The following is a 24,031-nucleotide window of genomic DNA, read 5'->3' as shown; positions in this document are numbered from 1 at the left end:
CAGGAAAATCATTAGCCATTAAAAGCTCATTGGAAAATAAAGCAAGAAACATTTTCTGGAGTTTTTCTTATATATGGTAAGCTATATAGCTACTGGCATGCAATGAAAATTGTCTAAATTATTTATTTTGAAGTGTATTAAAGTGAAGTACCAGATTTTGGATAAGATAGCAAAAAAAAAAAAAACCTTTTAGTAGCTTGGCTAAAATACAAATGTTAATATTCTTACAGATATAATATTGTTTCTTGGAGAGGTTTTATGAAGTTTTTCATTAAAGCATTTAAAATACTTTGAAAGCATCAGAAGTGCTGTAGAGTGTTTTTCCCACACTGTTAAAGTGTTATAAAAATCCTTAAGGATCTGTGCAAACTCCCTCTAATAATTAAAAAAAAATAAATTGTTTCCAGTGACTAAACCTGACTAAAAATAACTAGTTCATCAAACTCAAAAGAACAAGCAATTTTATTCAAGTTCATTTGGGGATTTGATTATTCTTTTGAAAATGGCAAACCTGAAAATCCAGGTAGAAAATTAGATTGATCTCATAGTTCTGCTTAGTTGCTCTCTTTCAAGAGAATGAGTATCATCTTTTTAAAGTATAACATTTTTGGCCTTGCACATCCATAGAAAACTCTTTTCCAGGAAGCATTTATTCAAAAAGTCACCGGGGTTCTATTTGTAGAACAAATGGGGCTTTAATGGCTCACAGTCTTATTTGAATATTCATGATAATGTGCATTTTTCCATTTAGGAAATAATTGTGTGGTAACCAAGCACTCGGATTAGCTGCAAAATGCAGTTCTTTTAGAAAACTAATTTATACTGATTCTTGATGAGATTGAGGAAATTACCATGTCCATTAGGGAAGTTAAAAACACCATATGTTTTTATCTACCTGCCCTAGCCTTAGTATGTAAAATATACCATTTACAGCTGATGTGCCTTCCAAGGACCTTCATGCTTTTAAATATTAAACATTATGAATGGTCACCCTTCTTCAGAAACGAACCCAAAAGCAGAAAAAGTCACTGCAAATCCCAGTACTTTGTGGTACTCAAAATAAAGATACGAGGAAGAAAAGAAAAAAATGAAGAATTTAAGCAAGTATATAATCTCCTTACCCACTTGATATGAGGTGTTATAATTCACACAAACTCAGCACCTTTCTCATGATTAGACTTACTGTAGTCAACAGTTCACAGCAGACAAGGATATCCTCACTTATATTCTTGGCTGCAGACATACGTATGTGCATGCATGTGTGCACAAGTCACCAATAGGTCAATGTTTCTGAATTCTGGAATTATGGAGGTCAGTCCAATGCAAACACTGACTGACGCTTTTCCGCTGACATTTTTGGGACTGTCCCACTGAAAATTAAAATAAGTTTAATAAATGTTTGTGGTAATACTTTTTTTATGGAGCCCTCTGAACTTGGCATCAAATATGAACTGATGATGGTCTTCTCATATTTTGCTCATTTCCTGAAATACCAGTATTGCAAAACATAAAGGAACTGTCTTTGAGCAATAAGTTTCTAAATTTTGTCTGTTAAAGGGTTTAGTTACAAACTGCAGTTACAGATTTTTTTTTTCCCAATTACTTGTCCTAGAGATGTCCATTATTTGCTACCATCATATATATTAAAGAAAATATAAGAAGGGAGAGAAAGAAAGAAAAAAACCTAAACCATTTCTCTATCATTTGTTATCCATTTATTAAAGCATTTAAGGGTGTGTGCTACATATACCTTTTAATTTGAAACCCATTCCAAAAAATACTAGCCTTACTGAAGTAACAGGAGCTTTGCCATGAAGACAGAACTTCACAGGCTGGGCTTTAAGTACACCCTCATATTGCTTAGTGGTTGGTACTCATGGTTGCAACACCCAGAGGCTGCCTGTAAAAGGCTTGCTAACAAAACTAACGGGGCCAAGAGAAATGGCATAGCACAGCGCTGCACAGAGCAGCAAATGAAGATTCAGATTCTACTGGAAGAACTGGGAAAAATTGATGCAAACATTTGCAATACTCGCATGTTAACCTCTGCTGTCTTCCTTTGCTACCTCCTCATAGTATCATCTGCTGTTTTTTTAGCTACCTAAAGAAAACAATTGTATTATAAACATTTCCCTTAGTCTTTAATGCAACATTTGACAGAAAATCCAGACTCCAGGGTTATTGAACTTATCTATGCTGAAATCTCTGAACACTGCCAATCTATGTTTCGTGTTTTCCAGCTGCTGTATCCTAGCCCAAGTCTACCACATGCATTATTGCACAGTTAACCCTCACCACGGCAGAGGGTGAAATACTGACTTGTTGAAATACCGATTCAGGGCAGAAAAGGGGCACAGGAGTGGGTGCATCACCTCCCTCAGCCCTGGATTGTAGTGATGACCTATGATGGTAGGCTATACACAAACATCTATATTGTCATGTGACCATTTTTAACATATGTATATAGCACACACATGGTCCCAGATACAAACCCTTATCCAACATAGGTGCTGGTATATCACAAGACTGTCAGAGTACACTTTTCTTTATTAAACCACTTAACATAAAAATAAACCACTGTACTTTTTTTTTTCCACCAGCAACTGCTCCCATTTAATTATTTTCCTCCTCCAAAGGTCATTTTTCTTTCTGTTAGGTTTCCTCTAGCAGCTATTTTGCTGACAAACTCACATTTTTGTCCTGTAATAGGACACTTAGGAAAGTCAATCAGATTTGGTAAACCACTTTGGCCTTTCTGTATTTAAGCCAGATCACAGCAATGTTAAATGAACTCGCTTTAATAATTCATTGCAGGAGAACCTGGTTTCCTTTTTAGCTCGCCCTTATAGAAATAAAAAGGCATTTGGCTTCTGGGCTTCGTCTCATGGAGCTGAGGAATTGTTCCCCAGGCTGCCGCCCAGCTGCCCCACCAAACAGAGTGCCAAGTGTAGTCCCCACTCCTTCCCTCCCCTTTTCCTCCCATCACCCAAAGTGCGATATCGCTGTGCTTTCTGGCAGCAGCCCTGGTAGAGGGTTGATAAATTGAAAAGACGATTGCCTGTGTATCCACCCATTTAAAAAAAGAATGGTGTGGGGGGGAAAGGCCTTTAACCTACTGATGGACAGATTTAATTAAGCCTTCTCTCCTCTATCGCCACAGATAGTAATAGGTTTCGAAGCCCTGTGTACTCAGTGAACAGATGAGCCGTATTATGCATTACAGTGTTTGGACTTGTGATAGGACAAACAAATTTTCCATTGGGAGAGCAGAAAAATTTCAGATTTGCTAATGCTGACAAATAAAACATGAGCAACCAGCCCAAACACAATTCAGAAAAACACGGTTTTGCATAGATATGAATGGCACTCGTTCAGGCCTAGATGGCATGATGTGTCCATGAGACAGAGTCGAGAAGGCAGCAATGTTCACGTTCAGCTAACAATACCGCTGTCATAGCTGTGATGGGCTAAGGCTATTAGAGGAAACCAAGTTTTCAGGGAAAGATAAAATGGTCTGTTAGACTAGCTGATATAAAAAAAGGAAAGAAAGACAAGTTTGGTGTACACAAGCCCAGAAAATGACCTGAAAAAGGACTCATCTGCCTACAAGCATGTCTATTTTTTCCAGCCTTTGGTGTAATGAAAGTCATATCCCATACACTTTGCCTCAATCATATTTATACAGAAAGTGATATATTACCTACTACCTGTATTTGAATTAAACACACACAGGATGTAGTACAAATACATACTCATTTGAGCACATGTGCCTATGTATATGTATGTAATGTTAACAGTGTCTGTATATACATACACATGCAAAAATACAAGTCCTTCTGTCTGTAGACACACACTGAAAAAAATAAAAAAAATAAAAGGGAGACCAGTTTCACTGGTACTATAAATCAGTATAATATCATCTATTTGAAAAGGAGTGGCATTTATTTTTACTAGCTGGGGATGTGGCCTGTAGTGCGAGTTTGCATTACCCAGTGGGTTTCCCTGGGATGCTCAGTGCCTTTCTGTGGAAAGTGGGGATCTTTCTTTGCAAGAGCTATTTGGTGAACAAGCCTTCTTGCAAAAGTCATAGCTGCTTTGCAGGTTAAGGCTAGGCCAGAAGAGCTGTGAAAAAGCACTCCAGTAGTAACTATAGTTAAAAAAAAAAGTTCACAGTTTCATCCAACATGGAAATTAGAGTCAATTAGGATTAGTCTTATGGGATATTCTCTTACGATATATGGTCAAATGGCTTTAAAAGCTTATTTTTATAGTCATACTGCTCTTCTATTTGTAAGTCAGGAGTTGGCAATTTTTTTTACCACCTGACAAATGTATTTTAGGTTGATTGGGGTCAAATTCAGCATTTATGAGCAGCCACATGAATGCTACCAGGGTCCCAGAGGTACCAAGAAGAGAGAAAAGAAGACTTCAGTAAACAGTTATTACACTTTGGCTTCAATTTGTAAGTTGCACCACCACCAGTAAAAAAAGAGAAATGGAAATGTCATGGAAGATTGTAACCTTTAAAACGTATATGTATTAAACAAAGAAAAACAAAACAAAATCACATCCATGCACCAGCCTCCAACAGGGGTTTTTTTAGCCTTTAGTGATTTTGCCATTGCAGCATGCAATCTGATAGCTCTGTAGTGCTGCCTGCTCAGGGGAGGCAGCGGGCGCAAGGCAGCCAGCAGCAATGCTCCTGCTGTGTCCCCAGAAGGGACCAGCGGGCACCATGGGAGCAGCCTGGCACCTCTGCCCTCGCCTCCACCTCCAGAGTACCAGCCAAAACCCAGCCCAGCAGATCCCTGAGCTCCCAGCACAGTCCAACAGGAGGATGAAATGACTCATGGAGGTGCATGTGAAGGCAGCATGCTGAGCAAAGAGCATGCTCAAGCAATGAGATGATGATGGTCACACTGGTGAGGTGACCATCTGCCCCTCTCTGGAATGTAAGCATGTCACCGGAACGTGCCAGGAGGCAAAGCTGCTGTCTAGAGGATGGTCTTCAAGCAGCAAGGCTCTCCCTCCTCTCCTTCCTTCCCCCTCCACTACACACACCCAGCCTGATTTCTACTTCTTCAAGCCTTAACACGGGACCTGTTCTTGTGCTGGGGCTGGGAGATCCCAGGCAGTCACCTGCTTGCCCACCCTGAACCCATCAGCTGACTGCATGACCACCCAGACTATTTATAATGATAGATCTGGTCCATAATTACAGTTTTGTCTTAGCAACTGGAAGGCATTTTGGTTGCATGTGTCACAGAAGTTTCCATGTTCTTAGATGTGGCCAATACTCTTTGTTAAAATTCTGGAATATTTTCTATATGCAAGAAAATCCTATTTTGAGTACAAAGAATGTTGAAATAAAGACATCTTGGAGTAAAAACCCACTGACCTTCTGGATATATACAGAGAGCATAAGAAAATTCCCGCACATGGAATCTAATGTCTATAGAAACCGTGTAATAAATACTGTAGTAGAAAAAGATGGATAACTGGTAAATAGCAAGTTTTTTCTGAATGTATAGCAAAGATTTAAATTTTTATAAATTAATCAACTTTGTAAGTTTCTCTCCATAGTAACATGCTTTGTTATCAGTAGTGATCTTATTAATTTTTTTTTTAATAAACATCTATATGAATGTATTGATTCAGGAGATATTTATAGCACTCTGGAGTATTTTGAGATGCATTTCAAATCCTTCATTGTAAACTTGTAAAGGTTTTTTTTTTTTTTTTTTTTTTAGGCAGTTGACACTTCTTCAGGGAGAATATATTTAGGTTTGGACCCAAGAGTATCCTGTTGATAGAAAACATCAGCTATAAAAGTTATCTGAAAGTCATTAAAAACTCATACATGCTCTTTTCAGACAAGGTCATTGGTGAGCAAAGCTGCAGAAAGCTTCTGTACACTATATAGCATATAAAAAACCACTAGTTTGCAAAGCCAACAGTCTGAAATTAGGAAATGCCAGAATTAGATACCCTGGCAATAGCAATGGTACTGACACTTCCTTGATTAAATGTGCTATAACACAGGTTTTGACTTCATAAGCCTATCACCACCACCACCCCCTGGCCTATTCCTGTTTCTATGAATGGGAAATTACTCTGCATGTTCTTTTATACTATCCATATTTAGAATCCACCATTCAGATGCTGAACTGAACATAAAATTATTCATTGGCTCTCTGGAGATTTCATGCTTTTCATTTCATCTCCCAGACACTATTGCCAGCGTCCAAGTGCTCCACAAACATTTCTGAGTTTTGCTGCACAAGAGCATGGTGAGATGAAGGAGTAATTCCCAGCAGCCTTTACCAAAGAAAACTAAGGTGCCAAAGGATCGAGGCCCAACTTTCATCTAATTCTTGGGGGACCCCACATATGACCAGATCTGGAACACATTTGGAGCATCCCATAGGAGCATGATGGTGGAGCCAAAAGGGAGCAAGCCCGGCGCGCTTAACCACACATAGCAGGCTACTGCAAACCTGCGCATGGCTCGGAAGTGCAGGAAAAAGAAAAGGGCAAACCCTAGGAGGTGGCTGGGCAGTAGGACCCAGTTTCTTCCTTGCAGCAAGGCCCACAGTCAGCCTGCTGTGACCCCGTGAGGCTCCCACAGGCAGCAGCCCCAACCAGCCCTTGGCCGGCAGCGTGGTGCTGCAGCTGGGCACTGCCCAGCACCCCACGCGCCACAGGCCTGTGCTAAACAAGGAGCAGGCAGTCGTGCACTTAGGGACAGGGTCTCAATGCCAGCAGCTGAGGGAAGGTGTATATCTAGCATTTCCTAGCGTCAGAGGGCTTGGTTTTGCACCATGTATTTTGCTCAGGGGTATGTGTTGAAGCCAAAGCCAGAGGCTTTCTCCCAACCTCCAGCAAGGTGTGCAACTGAAGACCAGGTTTTTCCTGGGGCTTCAAGGGGTTTCTTTTTCCAGTGTGGAAGTAGCCCTCGCCTTCCTAGAGCTCAGTAGAGAAAAGCTTGAGTGGCAAGCCATTAACAGCAAAGAAAAAGTTGATCTCTACAGTTTGGTCACTCAGGGTGCAATTCTACTCCCACAGTAAATTCTGTTTTGAAATCACAGAACAATTTAGGACAGAGGGGACCTTAGGGGTCATGATCATCCCACTCCTGCTCGCAGCAGGGTAAAGGTAGCTCGGGAGACTCAGGACTTGAGTTTGGAGTATCTCCAAGGGTGGAAACGGCACAACCTCTCTGGGCAACCTGCCATGGGCTTGGTTGAGCAGAATCGAGCTCTGCATGGAAACCAATGAAGGCTGAAATCTGTATCTACTGAATGACCTTGAAGAAAGCATCTGCATCTGATCCCTCCAACTTTCCTTTCCTCCTAGGTATGACGGAGGGGATATTAAGGCTTCTGAGGTGTTTGGTTACACTCATGATATGTGCTGTAGACGTGCCAATGAAAGATTATGCTAGCAACTTTCCCCACCCCATAAGATAGGCAGCTCACGATTCTGTCATATTAGAAATGTTGCCTGTACCCTATTCAGAGGATGGAGCCCTTTCTTCTCAGTGGTAATAAGATTAAGTGAAAAGCTCAGAGACATCTTGCTTTAAAATCTTTGAGATTACATCATGTCACCATCAGAGCCACAATAATATTTGACATTGCTGCTGTTGCTAAATGCTGAAGTTTTCAATTTTGATTAAAACTGTAAAAGGTTGAACCTGTACTGCCAAGCATCATCTTGACACAGATATCAGCTATGGATAACTTTATCTACATACAAGATATGGTGAATTTAAAGCCGTGGCATATTTTGTTAAGGTGTTAGCTCTTGATCTGTGCCATTTTTCAGCTCTGAGCAGACTGCTTACTTTCCTTATAGCAGACCTACCTGCCTGCCTCTCTTAAACCTCTTAAACCTCTACTAAAGTCTTTTGGACTTCACTGGTTGTAAAAACAGGGGAGAATTTGGCCTGTCTGAATTGAGTAAGTGTTTCACTGGAACTATGCAGCATTTGGAGGTTGGTGTCTGTTACTGAACCATGTGAGAAACAAGCTGGTATATTACTAGGACTAATAGAACAGGGTGTAAATGGGCAAGATTGCTCTTTCCTCATGTGGTCTAGTCCAATGTTCTCAGCTTCGTTACTGAGCTCTTCAGACTGCTTCAGAGCTTGTGCGATCCAAGTTGTTTTATTCATGTGCAGGTAATGTACTAGCTTCTTTCAGAAGCTGTTATTTGTTAGTATGCTTGGAAATTGCCCTAGGGGATGGGCTATATTCTGGTTCCCATGCATCTTGAGCTCTGTGACAAGTTTCTTTGCTGGTTCAGCTCTCCAGTCAGTTGAGCAGTCACTAATTTACGTGACAAAATTTTAAGCCTTTTTCAGGCCCAACTCACACAGATAAAAAGTGCTACATGGGAGACCTAGCTGAAGAGGTAGGCAAACTTTTTACATTGTGCATTATATTGGCTAATTTTATCAAGTCTGCTGAGACCCAGTCCTTGTCCAGCTGCTCCATTTTTCGGAAGGTGCAGCAAAAGAAAACATGTCAAAGCGATAATCATTAGATAGGGACAAATAGCTTTCCACTCTTTGGATAATGTCAGAGTGCTGAAAGCACTTCCATTTCTCTTCCAGGGCAGAAAAGTGAAATGTGTTGCTTGCCAGGAGAATGGAATTCTGAAACTTGCCTTTTCTTATTTCATAAGATAAAAAAAGGCCAAAAGTTTCCTTTCTATTTCTAGCCTATTGTGGCTGTAGGGCATGGCTTGGGCAGCTTCCAGGCAATGGAGGAAAGTGGCCAAGGTCATCCAAAGCATAGGGACCTCCCCTGCTACAGGAAAGAGACTCTCAAAGCCCCAAGACCCATGGTCCAGCCACGGGTTTAAACTCCCACCCAGAGACCAAATCCCTGCAAATATCTGCTAGATCCTATATCCCAGAGAAGGAGGTTACGAACAGTGAGATGCCCTGGGAGCCCTCTTGCCCTGCCTCTTCAGTATATGGTCGGATGCCATCCGAGCCCCAGGCCCGAGTAACTTTCATTTATCTGAAACCAAATGAGCAAACTGGTGTGTTTTTGCTAGAGGTTACTGAAAATGAAGGACTGCCATAAAAATTTAGGGTCCACTGGGTGGTCTTTTCCAGTGAGAACCCTAATCATCAGGCAATAGCCAAACAGCTCTATTGATAATAATTAATCATTATTAGTAGTAATATTCTTTTGAACAAACGTATTCTTTATGATACCGTCAGTTTGGGCACAAAGCTTCCTGTGTGTTCCTGAGGAGGCAAACACTGACCATCTCAATATCTGCTCAAGGTGCCACATAGGGGAACGGAGGCAGTCGTGCTGTACTGCGTGAGGAGGGCTGTGTATAGGGGATGGGGCTGTGCTGCACACAGCTCCCAGGGCCCTCTTGTGTGTACTAATGTCTGGAAAATGGTTCACAGCCTGTAAAGGGTGATTATGGGGTTGCTGCACTTTCAAGGCTCTCTAGCATTCAGATCCCATCCTACCTTTTTGCTTCTTTTCCAGTCTTAGTCACATGCAAATCACACTCTGCACACCGATCTGAGCATTTGCCTCAGAAAGACTCTTAACTCATACCATTGTGCTGAAAGGATTAGGCAGCTCAGCTTGCTGCTGTGAGGAGTTACATGAGATTATCAAAAATAAGCAGAAGGCATTTTCTCCTGGATAGGACAACATCTGCTAAAGGGTGGGCCATAAGTGATTAATATTTGCCAATGCACCCATCCAAAGCCAAGGCAAATGCTTGAAAGTGCTGTGACTGGAAGTGGCTGATTGCTGTGGTTTTCTGATGCTGTAGCATCTTTCCCTCCTCCCTTCCATAAAATGCAATGCAGTGGTAGTGAAATGATTGTGATTGATAGCTTTCACATCATCTTGACACATTCAGTACAGTTGACAAAGAGTGTATGTACACGTCTGTGTGCTGTGATCACGGATAACCTACTCATCACGCACGTGACACCTGCATCTGCAATGCCAGATTGACCAGCAATGACTTGCAATCCCACCTGTTACCAACACTCCAACTCCCTCTATTTGATCCAACAAACTGTGCCCAGTTTTGCTGTACCCCAGCCCTGAGCTGGCATGCTGGCCATGCACCACCAGAAAAGCTCAGCCAAAGTCCCAAACATATCCTGCATGTCTCAAGCCATGCACGGGAGCAAATGCACAATGCAACTGTCACGTCAACTCTTAACCACTGTGACCTGCACTGAAGTTCAAGCAAATCTGGGGAGTTGTTTATTAGTGAGACATGTAACAAATGCTAGGCCAGCATGTTCAACGTAGGATATCTGCAGGCCATCAGGGCTTCTGGCCAGCTGTCTCACTGCTGATGGAAACTTGGCCATGTACTGAGACCAGGGTTTAGTTTTAGCTACCCAGCTTTCAAAGCATGGGAGTACAGGCTGGAAAGAGGCCATCCAGTACACTCTGTTTTTCCAACTTACAAGTCCTATTCCAGTTTTGCTCTACCTACTAAATCCCCAGGCTTCTCCAAGCCAAGGTTTCCCTGAAACTTGCTTCACCCCATCTTTGAAGTTCTGTCTTGGCTTTCTTTGAACTGAAGGGAAAACTGCACAGTTATCTTTTACAGCACAGCATCAGTTCTGTGTTGCCTATTCCTTTGGTTCACAGCTACTCCACCTTAGGTGATTCTGTTTTAAATACTGTAAAGGGATCACCTTCAAGAATGACGATTTAATTAGAAGTTCAGAGAGCTATGGGCCAACATGCCAGTGAATAATGAATGAGTTTTTGTGGTTGGTGGAGAGCAAGCTTGCCAAAGTATCCATTCATTTCTTTAGATGGAGGGTGAAATGCAAGTGAAGCTGTTGCCATTAAAAAAACCTTATTAGAGTCCAGACAAGGATACCAGAATAAAATAAATGGCTTTTGATACTTAATCTGTTTGTATGTACATTCAGGTGTGATTATGTAGTCTACCATCAACTTTAATTAAGCTTTCCCTTTGCTCCTGACCTTGAGGAATAAATGTAATTTGTTCTATAGGCAAACAGGTTGTATGAGCTCAGTACTTTAAAGTTCAAATTGATTTAGGTTACATTTAATTTAAGTTTCCTCATGGAAGCATATAATTTCACTACTACTAATGTTGGAGTAATTACACAGAGGTAGAGAAACGAGTACAGAGCAGAGCCTTAGAGCCTCTATAATGCTTTTCTTCAGCAGTTCAGGAACAAAAGTATCACTGGCTTGTGCTTTTGGGATAACTTTGCTTACCTCCAGCACAGTCTCCACAAGCACTCAGTTTCCCGTGTGCCTCTGGTTGCCCAAACGGACAGGAGGTGATGGTCAGACATAATTACCAACATATGTGTGTGCAAAGGCTCCAGCAGATCTGCCACCACCTGGGAACAGAAGTGAGCTCCTTAACACTACCTGTGTATTTAACCTCCTTAGTATAAGAGGAGCCCCTTTGGGATGTTCAAGCACCTGGCATACCTGGCATGCTTTCTTGGGGGAAAAGCAGCAGACACATCTGCAGCAAGGCTCCAGCTGATTTAAGATCCTATCACAATCCATGTTTCAATGCATGCTTTTTATTTCCAAGCTACAGGCTGCAATGCTTCTTTCCCTCCCTGCTCTCCCCAAGACCTCCAGCTCACTAAAAATAGCACAGAAACCACTACTTTCAGCTTTTGAATCAGGATAATTTGTTATCTCACCAGGACTGGAGCTGTTAAAAAACATACTGGTATGTGCAAAGATATAGCTTAATAAAACTTGGACAATATTTCAAAATCATATTGCTGTATGTTACAATTTTAATGGCAAATGTCCTTAACGACTGAATTTCTCTGGATTTTTCACCTTGTTTTCCCAATGCATTGTGGGTTTCTCTACTATCACACCATTGTGTGACATCCTTTTATGAGACACATTTCTCTGCTTTAAATTAGGTAATAAGAATCCAGAAGTTTGAACTGTTTCATTTTGTATTTTCTGTTTGAGACTCAAATAATGAAAAGTTGGCAATTTCAGTGTATAACCTGTGGCTTCCACAATTTATCTCAAAGAACGTTGTCTTTTTAGGTACTCTGATAAATTGGTTTGGCATTACTCTTCCATGGGCAAGTGAAATGATTGTTTTCTTTCAAATTCAGTCCCAGAGATTTCAAAATCTTAGATATATATAAAACTATATTCTAATTGTAATTATATATGTAATTTTCCCATTAAAAAATAATTGGCTAGAAATTTTGTTTGTTTTTAAACTACCAGTGTCAGAACAAATACTGGAAGCAGCTTTCCTCCTGAGAAGTATGAAAAGCACATCCCAGAAGGAAAGATGTTAATTTTAAGTTCAAACAGTTACTCTTAAAGGCCAGGAAGCTGGTGGTCCTGTCTGTGGACCTGCCCCTCTTGCTGCAGCTGTATCTGGTCAGCTCTGCGCTCAGAGTCATTCCTGATGCTTGTCCCCTTGCCTACCTTCAGGCCTATATAGTGCCAAGCACCTTCAGTGGTTGCCTGGAAGGGGAAAAAATCATACATTTTGGATGACTAAGTAATTAAAATATAGACAGGACTAGGTTAGTGCAGCATCAGAAGCCAGCATACAAATACTCCAGTTATGAAGTCTTGCTGGAAAATTTACAGGCCTTTGTACACCATGAGAATATTTACAGATCCCTTTTTGTTTCACTTTTAGCTCCTTCGTGCCCAGAAAATCTGATATGAAGGAGTACAACATTCATTTTAAAAAAAGGAGGAATAGTTTAGAAAGTATATTAAAAAAAAAAAATCACAGAAGTGTGCTGTATGACCCTCTGGCAGTGTTAGCTGTGTGCACTGGGCCTGCACGCTTCCTACAGAGGCATTTTCTTTCTGGGAAGGTGGCAAGATATCCCTTGGAAGGCTCAGGGAAACCCAGAGAAAATTAATGGTGAAAAGCATTTTCTTTTCTGTGCTGGAATGCCTCACAGCCAGCCACAATAGTCCATTAAGCCACTGCTGTGACCTGAAGTAACTCAGCAAACACTGAAACTATGAATGGGCTGTCCAAACTGTATGTTCGATTATTTTTCTTTCTTCTTTTTTCCTTCTTTTAAAAGAGAGCTCCTTTCCATTGCTTCCCTCACAAATATCCCTTGGCTCTATTTTTTTAAGCCTAAGTATCCAGGTTAGCATTTTTAGCAGTATGAGCTGCCACAGTTTTTTTCCAGTCAATTGAGCAACTCTGATTTACACCGGGAAGAAGCTGCTCTGTTTGTGCCTCCAAGGAAGCTGCATCCAGTGCTCAGGCTCTGTCTCCCTTCAGCCCTCTGCCACTCTCAGGGAAAAAAATGCCAATATCTGCGCAGGCATGGTGGCTCTAGTTTGAAGGAAGACATGCACCGTGGCTTTTCAGAGTGGTCAGCCTAAGGTCCCCCAGGTGCTCCTGGGGTAAATGAGGTGCTGGAGAAGTTTGCTTTTCCAGCTGCCCCCTTATCCCACCTGTTTGCTGTTCATGCCTTCAGCATTAAAAAAAAACCTACAAAAACACAGGGCTGTCCAGGCAAAGGGTGTTGGGAGTCCAAATCTGAAGACATTTATCCAAAAAGCAATTAAAATTCCATCCACCCACCTGAGATGGCTAAAATCCCCCCATTGCCTGGGAAAGTGAGAAACCTCTTTATACAAAGCTCCTCTGGACTCTCATTGTCCCAAGTAGCAGTCCAGGGCATTTTGTCTGTTTTTCTATTTGCTTTCCAACTATATTATTTGGTCTAATAATGTCTCACCTTGCTTATAATTCCTAACTCCTCACAGCTATAACAACATCACTATGGATCTCACATGGTTAAAAAAATAACCAACCAAAAGACAGACTTTCAAATGTTCAAGACTTTCTTTGGTTCTGAATAGGAAAAGCAACCTTCAACCTAAAGACAAGTAGAGGGGTAAAAATGTACCAAGTTTAATGTAATTGTGTTAATCAGACAATTTAAGAGAAATATTAGTGGAATAAGAAGGGATAAAAGGGTTCTTAGTAAAGGCAGGGGTGAGGGAGTTGCTCATTCATTTGAGACAAAAAGGCAGCATTAATTATTATCTGTGAATCTTTAAAGGGTTAGCTGAGCCTGGGGTGTGGGGGAAAAGTATTTTGTGCAAAAGAATTAGTCTCTCTGAGGAGATATGTTTTTTAGTAGACAGGAGAGAGGGAAGAATTTTAGCTCCCAAATTCCTGTTTTGCAAGGCTCCTACCTATCACCCTCAGGACTAAGATGGAGTCCCTGTGTTGTGAATGATGTGCTTGCATTGGTAACTAGATGCTCCTGTGCTTTAGGGCCTGTCTTTTGACATCTCATGCTGGTGCCTCCTGGTTGTTTCATTTACATGACTGGTTTCCAAGAGGGCGTGTGGTGCAATGGGGGCAGCATACCACCTGCTGGGTGCAGACATACAAGATCCCTGGATTTTGATGGCTCTGTTAGAGGGAAGTGTTTGCCATGGTGTTGGTAGGGATGCAGCAACAAGTTTTCTACTGTTGTCTTGGCCCCATGAGCCAACCCAGACTGGAAGGACTGGGCTGCTTCCAGCTGTATTAGTCTGATAAGAGAGATTACTTCCCCCTCCAAAGCTTGCCTAGGTGAGGGGAGGAGAGGCATTTCTTTAACTCTGCTATGTGTTTAACTACAGCTCCATTTCTGTTTTGAAAATTAAAAGGCAATAAAGCCCTGAGGCCAAGGGGACTGCGTGCATGTTTACAGTTAAACACGCTGAAGAGCTTGCTGAGTCCAGGGCAGGGAGCCAGCACACCGCAGGCTGAGCCTCTGCTCTGCTAAGCAATAGCCTGATCCACTCTGATTTCAACCAGCACAGCACTTGCCATGAATTTCTTTGAATGTGGGGCCCCCAAAGGCATCCTCACTTTATAAGGAGGATGAATATTACCAGGCATATTGTATACAAATGAGGAGAAAGTCTCATTAAGTCAAGTGAAGTTGGCACTTTCCGGCTCATCAGCCAAATGTAAATTTAGGGAGATATATGGAATATTTCCACTATCAGCAGTCACCAGGAATTTAAAATGTAAATATTTCCCCTTACTCTCCACGCTTGTTCTCATCTGTCACCGAACACAGGTTCAGATGGGGAGCTCTGACCTTGCCCCATGCTACCAAGCTGTGGGACCTGGGATCCCCGTGCATGAGGGTAGCAAAGAGCCACTGGAACAAATGGATGAAAAGTCTCAATTTTGCCCAAAAGCTTTTCACCTTTTTTTCAGAGGATGAGAAGGAAGTTGGAATGGAAGATGAAAGTGGCTGGAGACTCAAGGTCCTGAATACTACCAAAAAAAATATCAAATTTGATATGCAAATGCTCAAGCTGAACACATTGGAAAGATTCTTGTGGGAGTCAAAAAGAGTTGGACTGACCAGAAATGAAATCTCTAACAGAAGTTTCCACGGAGTTTTTCAATGAGAAATAGTAAAAGGAAGATTTTTCTCATATGTTTAAATTGGTTTCTTATTAACAAAATGTTTCTCTATGGAAAAAAATCCAAAGCAAATAAATAATTTCATCTTTCTTCAACATATGGATATTTTCATTTTGTTTAGAAAAGCTTCATGGATTATTCTTAAATATAAATAGGTTTTAAAAATTTTTTTAAGGAGGCAAAAGGTGTTTTTTTTTAAATTTGCTTTAGCAATTACCAATATGGATCGGTCAAATAAGGAATTGACATGGGGAAATGGTTCCTTATATGACTGAGATCTCAGCATTTCACTCTAGGTCTATAATAAGTACATACCTCAAGCATGTCTTTGTTTGACTTCTTCTTCCAGAATTTTAGCATTTGGGCATGACAGAGCTAAGGATTCAAGTGCAACATCACACATTTCAAGACACTTAAGTACTTTGCTAAGTTAGTGCCCTTATAACTACTTAATTGCATTAATAATAGTAATGAAACAATTACACATAACTGCATTTCTCTATTTTAAAAGGACTCGAATTGAGCACGGTGCAGAAATATTTGCATTAGCAGTGCCCACACTGTCACCAGCTAGGGAAACTGCATGAGTCTCACAGTGTGCCCAGGCTCATACTGTTTCATTGCTCTCACACCCCAGCTAATATTTCCAGCCAGTGCCGAACAGTGTGCTCATATTAGCACTAATTTGGGATGCCATGCACCATCCAGAAAGCGGTGGCCAGAATAAAAGCATGAGGCGGCACTTAGCAAGACAGTGCAAATGTTGTTGTGTTAAACCCACGAACTGGAGTATCCAATCACTTATATTTTGTATAAAACAATATTCTCTCATGTAAACAAAAGATGCAAGAAAGTAGTATGAGCTGACAGCTCCCCCCAAAAGATTTTCTTCATCTAAAGAAAGCCATGTTGACCTTAGAACTGGGATAACTTTTTCTTCCCTTTTTCCTATTACAGGAGAAGCTGGATTTTTTTCAGTCTGTATGTAAGCAACTAATTTCTGTGAGTGCTGCTCCCAAATGGACTAACGATCCATTTCTAAGAAGTAAGGTAACATCAGCACATCTTTTGCTGTATAAAGACTCTGATCCAAAAAATACTGAAGTCGAATGAAAGCCCCCTGCTTTCAGATGAAGCGAATGCAGTCTCAAATGCTCAATTCTAAACACATTTGTCTTTGCGTCATTCTGACTCTCTGCCCTGCAGCAGCAAGAGATGCTGTGAGTAGGTGAACCCCAATTATTTTCAAAGGCATGAGCTCGCTCTTCTTCTCTGACTAAGATGCAGGAATACATTATTCAAAGTAAGGTACTAACATAGCTATTATACTTTGAGAAAATCAAGCACAGCAGAAGGCAATGGAAGCAGACATCACAAATAAAGGCAGAAGACCCTTTTATTTCGCATAGACAAAATGCAAAGAGTGTCTCATTAAATTAATATTTAAAAAAAAAACAAACTGATCCCCTCTCTCCACTGACAGCACTCATCCTAATTAACAACAAAAAAAGAACAATCAAGGACTCATTTTCTAATTAAAAAAAAAAAAAGTGCAAACATGACAAAAGACTTTTTGTTTTCCCAAATCAATGTTCCTGTTGAATTCACAAATAGGTGATTTTTTTTGTGATTTTTTTCCCCCTTTTTAATGGTGTCTGATGGAACTTCCAGTTAAAATATTAGTTAAGTCTCCATGCACTTCGTAGAAAATCAGTAAAAACACAAATGCTTGTGAAGATCAGAAAACTGGACTCTCTTACCCAAAAATTCAGATGTCCAGTCAGATGAAGCTCACACACAGACAGAAAAAAAGCAAGAGAGTCTTTGCACTGTCTGTCGTTCTTTTTTTTTTTTTTTTGTCAAATATTTTGGCAATCTTCTTCTTTAATTATAAATATTGGAATTCAATAAAAAAAAAGGTAGCTTTCATTGGATTTTTTCATTGTAAGTATTTACAGCCACTGTCCAGCCATGCTCTTTTTGTTATACCAGGGTGTAAGATTTTGCGTAGGGATTGTTGCCTTTCAAGTGGCCCCGGGAGTCCAGCAGGGATTCTTGGGAGCTGCTCATTTTTGCTGCCTGTCCTAGCTCAGCTCCTTCTCGCTGAGGTAACGTTGCCACAGCACCAGGTTGCCACGATTGTACTTCCCTCGTGGAGGACGTCTCCATCGGTATTGGTTCCAGGACCGTGGGGCGCTTCAAGGTTCGGCTTTTCTGCGGCTCCAGGCAGGCTTGCCCCAAACCCAGGTCTCTGCTTGCACCCTGCACACCACGGTTTAGTAAAAAGTCCATTCTAAGATACGGTGGCAAATGCATGAGATCACCTGGGGAGGCAAAAGCAGAAAACAAGTCCTTACTTAAAATCGTGCACTCTGTGTTAAACTTGCCTACTGGCTGGGAGATTCAAGCAGACGGATGCAGCCACCAAATACAGTTCCAAAGCAGAATATCTGTAATACAAGTGCAACATTTATCACAGATATATTGCTTGCTGGCTGTTTACTACACTGTGATCTTACAGAATCAAGGGTAATGGGTCAAGGAGCTTCTTTCAGGCACATTCCTAAGAACTGTATTAGGATTAATATTACTTATCATAAGAGAATGACAATAACAAGTGCAATTTATTTACATGCGTTCACAGCATGAAGAAGATAGACTGAAAAGTCTAGGAAGTTTTTCTCAAAAGCTTAAAACAAAAGGTCTTGATTTTCATTTGGCAAAACCTGGAAAATGTGGAGGCTTGGTACACTTCTTATTTTCCATTTTGAACAAAAACCTCCATAATTACCATTAATGACCCCCAACCTAGAGTAGAACTGAATTAATAAAAAATGGATGGATGGGTGTTAAGGCTACAAATTTAGAGATATTTCTAAATAAAACAGAAAAGCATTCTTGTCCTAATGTAACAACATTTACCAGCCATCCATCAAAGTTGTATTTAAACCACCTAATGATTTTCTATCACTATCAGTCTATGGTTAGCAATGTGCTGCTGTTTCCATTTGTAAGCAGGAAATTGAGGCAAAGAGAGACAAGGAACATTTTGTAGCAACAAAATGCACTGGGGTTGGCACCCTAACTCTTGTACCAACCTTCCTCCTTTCTGCTGAGAAGCCCTTGACAACAGGCATATAGTGGTGTGCAAATGAAAAACAGACCATGCATGCAAGAAATAGTCAGTTAGCCTTATAGGACCCCTAATTTGTTATTTCCCCCAATTCCTGGGCATTTCTGATAGCAGTCTACTCAGTCCAGAGGATTTATCATTGCAAAGCTCTTACAGGCCTTTTCCCAGCACCACATAACCCCTCCTAGCTACTGAGTTCAAACTGGTGCCTTGGACCTGCTGTCTGGAATTAGTTAGGGGTGAGCGTTACCTTCCATGTATCTCTGCATATATTAGACCTGCTACAGAAGTCAGATTAACTTCCTTATTCTAGTCTTGTCTGTTAGGTATTCATAAAGATGCTTCAGGAAAATTAGGGGCAATCAGGAACATAATGGTATTCCCTCCCAAAAATATTTGATGGTGTATCCTCACATGTATGTAAAAATGTACTGCTACAGGTGCATTCAAGAATAATTTTCATTTCTTTACTGAACTCTGCAAATGTATAGCTTCTTTCTTATGGCTGATATCAAAACCATGCAGATGGGATGCATCCCAAGTGTTTAAAATAGGAAACTTCTGGTACTACTCCTCTGGTGTCTACATGAGCTATTTGCAGCAGTAGAAATTAAGGCTGATCTGTGCCAGTAGTATAAACAGTAGACCAAGAAAGCACTTCTGGATACAAGGTCACGCTAAAACAATGTACTACAAAGATTTCATTTTTCCTAACCAAGCTCAAAGCTGCCCAGTACGTTAAAATAAAACAGGTCCTTTGCTCTCTCATGTAAGTCAAGGCACTGCAATTCTTACCTAAAAGACTAACAGCTTGTGCTCTATTCATGATTTCAGGTTGCAGACAGAGAATTGCCGAGCAGTTACATTTGGGCAGAATCACTGTTTATTGCTGCAGAACTCCGCCAGGACCTGTCTGACACCATATGTTTTATTCTAGTTCCATCTCCAACACAGACACATGGTACACTCTATTTAACCCCCACACAGTAACATGTGCCTATCTCAAGATTAGGCCGACATATGTACCACAGCAACATTTATGTAAGGTTGGAGAGAGAGGGGGAGGTTTGTGCTTATAATCCTGCTGATTACCACTTAAAAAATGAACTAGGATGACATCACTTGGTCTTACTCATTTACCCCATTTTCCTATGGTACCTTTCATGCCAAAAACATTACGCATATGGGACCTTCTTCAGCTGAGACAGCAATGTACCTACCACTTGCATAAAGTACATAGCAACATGGGCACACAAACTGGCAGGCACAGGTAGGCACAGATTCATTCCACTTAACTATGGGCATCTAACTGAGCTGCCCATGGGTATGTCTATGCTGTCCAAAAGCTCAGCTGCGCAGTGTGCACCTGCATCCTGATCCCCTGACAGCCCCTGCTGCATGAAAGTTATTTTGCTTCTGGGTTTCCTTTTGGAATGAGTCCTTCCAAAATGCAGCTGTGGGGATAGTTTGCTCCAAAGACTGTTCCCTATAGGCTGCATGGAGGAGACAGTAAAAGGAGGGAGCAGCCCTCAGCAGCGAGGGTGGGAAGCATTTTGCATTGTTTCGTGGCGTTCCCCGTGGCATAAGTCTTTGGCAGCACAGACATATCCTAAATTAGGAACGTTATTGATACCCATGCCCCCAGAGTTAGTGGAGAAGGACAAGCACAGGAGGGGTGAACCAGATCTCCTGTGTAGCCCTCTTGGTCTGCTAATGAAGGTGATCAGGGCCTTTGCTTGGCACCTCTAGCAGGTGTCTATAGCCATGTGAGCCTCAGCGAAGGCAAACAGCAAAGAACACTTCTGAAATGGTTTTAGTAGGTAGAAAACTTTTATGACTAGCTATATGTCAAAGTAGTATTTTTCCTCTTGTCCGAGGAGCCAAGGGATATTTTGGGGCTGCCAGGGGTCAGAGAGGGGGGGGTTCTCTTGTGCTCTGATAGTTGCCCACTTGGCAGCACAGGGGTCCCTCAGCCCTGGCAGAAGAGTACCACTTTTCTGCACTGAGTCTCCATCCCTATCTCCTGCACCAACAGGCATTTTCCTCAAGGTCTCTGTCATCCTAACCCCGGTTGTGAGAGGCTGTGCTTCTGCCACCCAATGCCGGATGGCATAACGTGCATTGCTTTATTAAGATTAGCCAGGTCATACACATTCCCTCTTACTACTTTGTTTCATGTTTTACAGTCTACTTTCAGCAGAGCAACCGATGCAGAGCAGACTCCAGAGCATGGCTCATTGGCAGTCTCCAACTGTCATGCTGGATAGCCATTTCAGTATCTTGATGCATCGCTATGTCTTGAGAGCAATGGGTATGCACAGACTATAAAAAAGATAAGTGTTGAACCTTAAAGAGATGAAGGTTCGTTTACAAGCTACTGCCTAGACATTTCTCACATGTATTTTAGAGCTTCAGGCCATGGGAAAAAAAGACCTTTTTTTACTCCCTAAATCCACCTAAGCAGGCATAGTCAATAATCTGTGTAAACAATAGGCAAACATTTTACTGCAATTGTCTAAATGACTGGGGGGCATAGTTTTAACAGGATTGTACTAATGAGAAACTAGAGAGTGTAACTTGTTCTTCAAAGCTAGATACACAGCGCAGAAATCTCTGACATTGCTTTACACAGAGCACTAATTATTTGGTATGACGTACACATTTTCATACCATAAAAAGTGCCAGTACTGTTTCTTATCTCCAAGAAGCATCTTTTCCTGCAACTGTTTATAAAATAACTGGATGATTAAAATCACTGGAAAAGAAAAATTTTGAGAATGTAACAACTTCTTCTTTGCTAGGATTGAAATGGTATCACAGGATTAGAAAACTATTTGATTTATAAGAACTAATGTGTTTCTGACTAAAAAAATATAGTCTTTGAAATATGACCAGAGGGGTTCACTTTTGGCATTCCTACACCTATTCTGAAGGTATTTAAAGTAGTTTAAAAGGCTCTCACCATAGCTATGGAGTTACATGGAAAGATTTCAGGTCACATCCTTCTGGACACAGCAGTATAGACATTTTTCAGTTTCTTACTATTCTGCCAAAGGATAATTCAGCTGAACGATAAATTTTTCAGGCAAAGCATTATGAAGTTTCAGGATGGTTCATTGCCTTTGATGTTCTAATCACCTCTTTTCAGCAGTGTGTGTGTCTTGTTAGTAATGAAAGCAAACCTTTCAAGTGCATGAGCACTGCAAATGAGCATGTTTAATAATTCATGCACTTAGGTTTAACTAATACAAAAGCCATTCCAAAACTAAAATTTTCTTATGCATTTTTTCAAAAGGAGAAATTTGCTGCATTTAGAAACACTGAGTTTGTACACAAATAATAATCATCCAGTCAAATCCGAATGCAGCAATTTAAGCCAGAGCTACCTCATTCTTTTTTTTTTCTGACTGGCCAACCCTCTAATTAAATATTTAACATTTAAAAAGTACATTTAAAAAAGTGTTATCTTCAATAAATATTTGTAAAGAAATGCTAAAAGTCACTTACTACTACATTTGCCATAAACAATACAATCTACCAGAAAGAGTGCATTTTCTAAGTTTATGCAGCACTGGGCAAAAATGTTGTGCCTTTATTTCTGTACAGCTAAATTGATGTAAAAAAGCTTTGCAGAAACAATGTATATTTTTATCTCTCTTCTGGAGGACAGCTCCAGGTGTGGGAAGATTTGGGATAAGTCTGGCAGGCTACACTGAGGAAAAAAATACCAGTGCTCATCTTTACTAGGATTTTATTCAAGACAGCTATCTTGTTTGCAGAACTAAACCAAACTGAGATGCACTCCATTTTCATTGAAGATTTTCCTCATATCTCTTTCAAATGCCAGAAACTTTGCATGGATTTCTGTTTTCATCTACTCTAGAAAAGCTAAGGATTTGTGCTATATTCAATACAGGGATCATCACAGACTGCAAAAAAAGATACTCTTACCAAGTCGTCATGTGATAGCTATATGCATTTTCTCCTGACTCATAACTTCTACCAAAACAAAAGCAAATTTTCTCCGCTATGCTCCAACACAGATACCCTCAGCGATGATGATTGTCTGATGATTTTGAAGTTTTGATTGTCATGTGAAGAAAATTCCATGTTAATTTGAAAGATTATTTTAGGAAAGTTTATAAGGTAGCACTTGCAAATATGGCAGAATATTTTACCAAAGGTAAGAAGATGGGGCAAAGAGGGCATTTACAGTACTAACTTGAAAAGGGCAGTGGGCAAAAAAAGATCTTAAAGCATCTATTGATGGCTATGAGTAATGTGGAGCACACAGAAACATCCGTGCTGCAACACCTGCAATCATGCCAAAGCTGAATCCCTGTGTCTGTGGTAGCACAGGCAAAGTGCCATGCCAATGCAGACATCTTGATTTGGGATCTGAATGCATAACTCTTCACAACACTGTGCAGTGTTGTGTACATGTACAAGCACGGGGCTCGGCACCTCTTGCCATGTTCTGTGTTGGGAAGTGGAAGCACTCTCTACCTCACAGGACATTGTGTTTTCATCTGAAAGTAAGGAAAGAAGGCAAGAGAGTTGTTGATAGCTAGCTTTAAGTTCAGGTTTATGCTAATTGAAAGGAAAGTTTAGTGGGGCTTTCCAACTCACCAGCATAGTAAATAAATCAGTGTAGTAGCTGCCGATACGTGTAGGCTGTTTTCTCACGAAAAGACTGCTGATAAGAGAAGCTAATTTTAGAAACCAGGAGAGGGCAGAGGGTTTGCAAGGCCAGGGTGAGAGGTTTGATGGAACAAACAGCACCAGCGACGTCTGGAGATCTTTGTCGCTTCACAAACTAACGCCCCACTGAAAGGCAGCAGGCAAGACTTTCTAAGCCAACCGCAGCTTGAGCTGAAGCTGGTCTAATAGCAGCAATAACATGCTTACAATTGCTGCTGTCAGTGCTTGAAACCAGCTCTTGCTCCCTCCCTGTCCATCTTCTGTTGCCGTATCCCGCGCTGAACCCACAAAACTGACTGCAGCGCATTGCAAGCATTTCCATAGCAACAGGCTAAGAGTCTTGGAGCACACTGCCGAATCAGATATAAGCGCTCTAAAAGAGCGATAAAGCCTTTATTAATACACCAATTGTTTGGCTAGCTTGTTCCTGGGCCCTGCTCAGCCAAGCCAGAGAGTAAAAAGGGTCAGCCCAGCACCTCCTTGCCTGGCCGACACAGGTCTCAGCCTGGTGCTACCCCAGAGAGGACCTAAGAGCTCAGCTTGAGCTTTACCCTGCTGCCTTGTTGGCCTGGATAAATGACCGGCTGCAAGAGGGAAGCAAGTTGCTCCCTTCCAGGAGCCACACTCCTTCCCACACTGTGTGTGCGAGGTGCATGGGGCAGGGGCCAGCTGCTGCTGGCACCGCAGGTCAGGGTGCCTCCCCTTACTGAGCACTGAGGTGAAAGTTCAGCTCAA

The 24,031-nt window shown here is 41.2% G+C and overlaps 1 protein-coding gene across 1 annotated transcript in view; it reads right to left on the bottom strand.

Moving 5' to 3' along the window:
• Nucleotides 1–17,399: 17,399 nt before the first annotated feature.
• DSCAM (DS cell adhesion molecule) overlaps nucleotides 17,400–24,031 on the bottom strand; it is a 405,855-nt gene continuing 399,223 nt past the window's right edge. Inside the window, exon 31 of the mRNA XM_013955244.2 lies at nucleotides 17,400–17,786. Within this exon, the coding sequence (XP_013810698.2) occupies nucleotides 17,446–17,786 (341 nt within the window). The 3' untranslated portion in view covers nucleotides 17,400–17,445. The remainder of the gene's footprint in view (nucleotides 17,787–24,031) is intronic.

Source organism: Apteryx mantelli, chromosome 1 (genome assembly GCF_036417845.1).
Source record: "Apteryx mantelli isolate bAptMan1 chromosome 1, bAptMan1.hap1, whole genome shotgun sequence".
NCBI classification, from domain to species: domain Eukaryota; kingdom Metazoa; phylum Chordata; class Aves; order Apterygiformes; family Apterygidae; genus Apteryx; species Apteryx mantelli.
The sequence above is the reverse complement of the archived record's forward strand: the minus strand, read 5'-3'. Positions and strand labels throughout refer to the sequence as shown.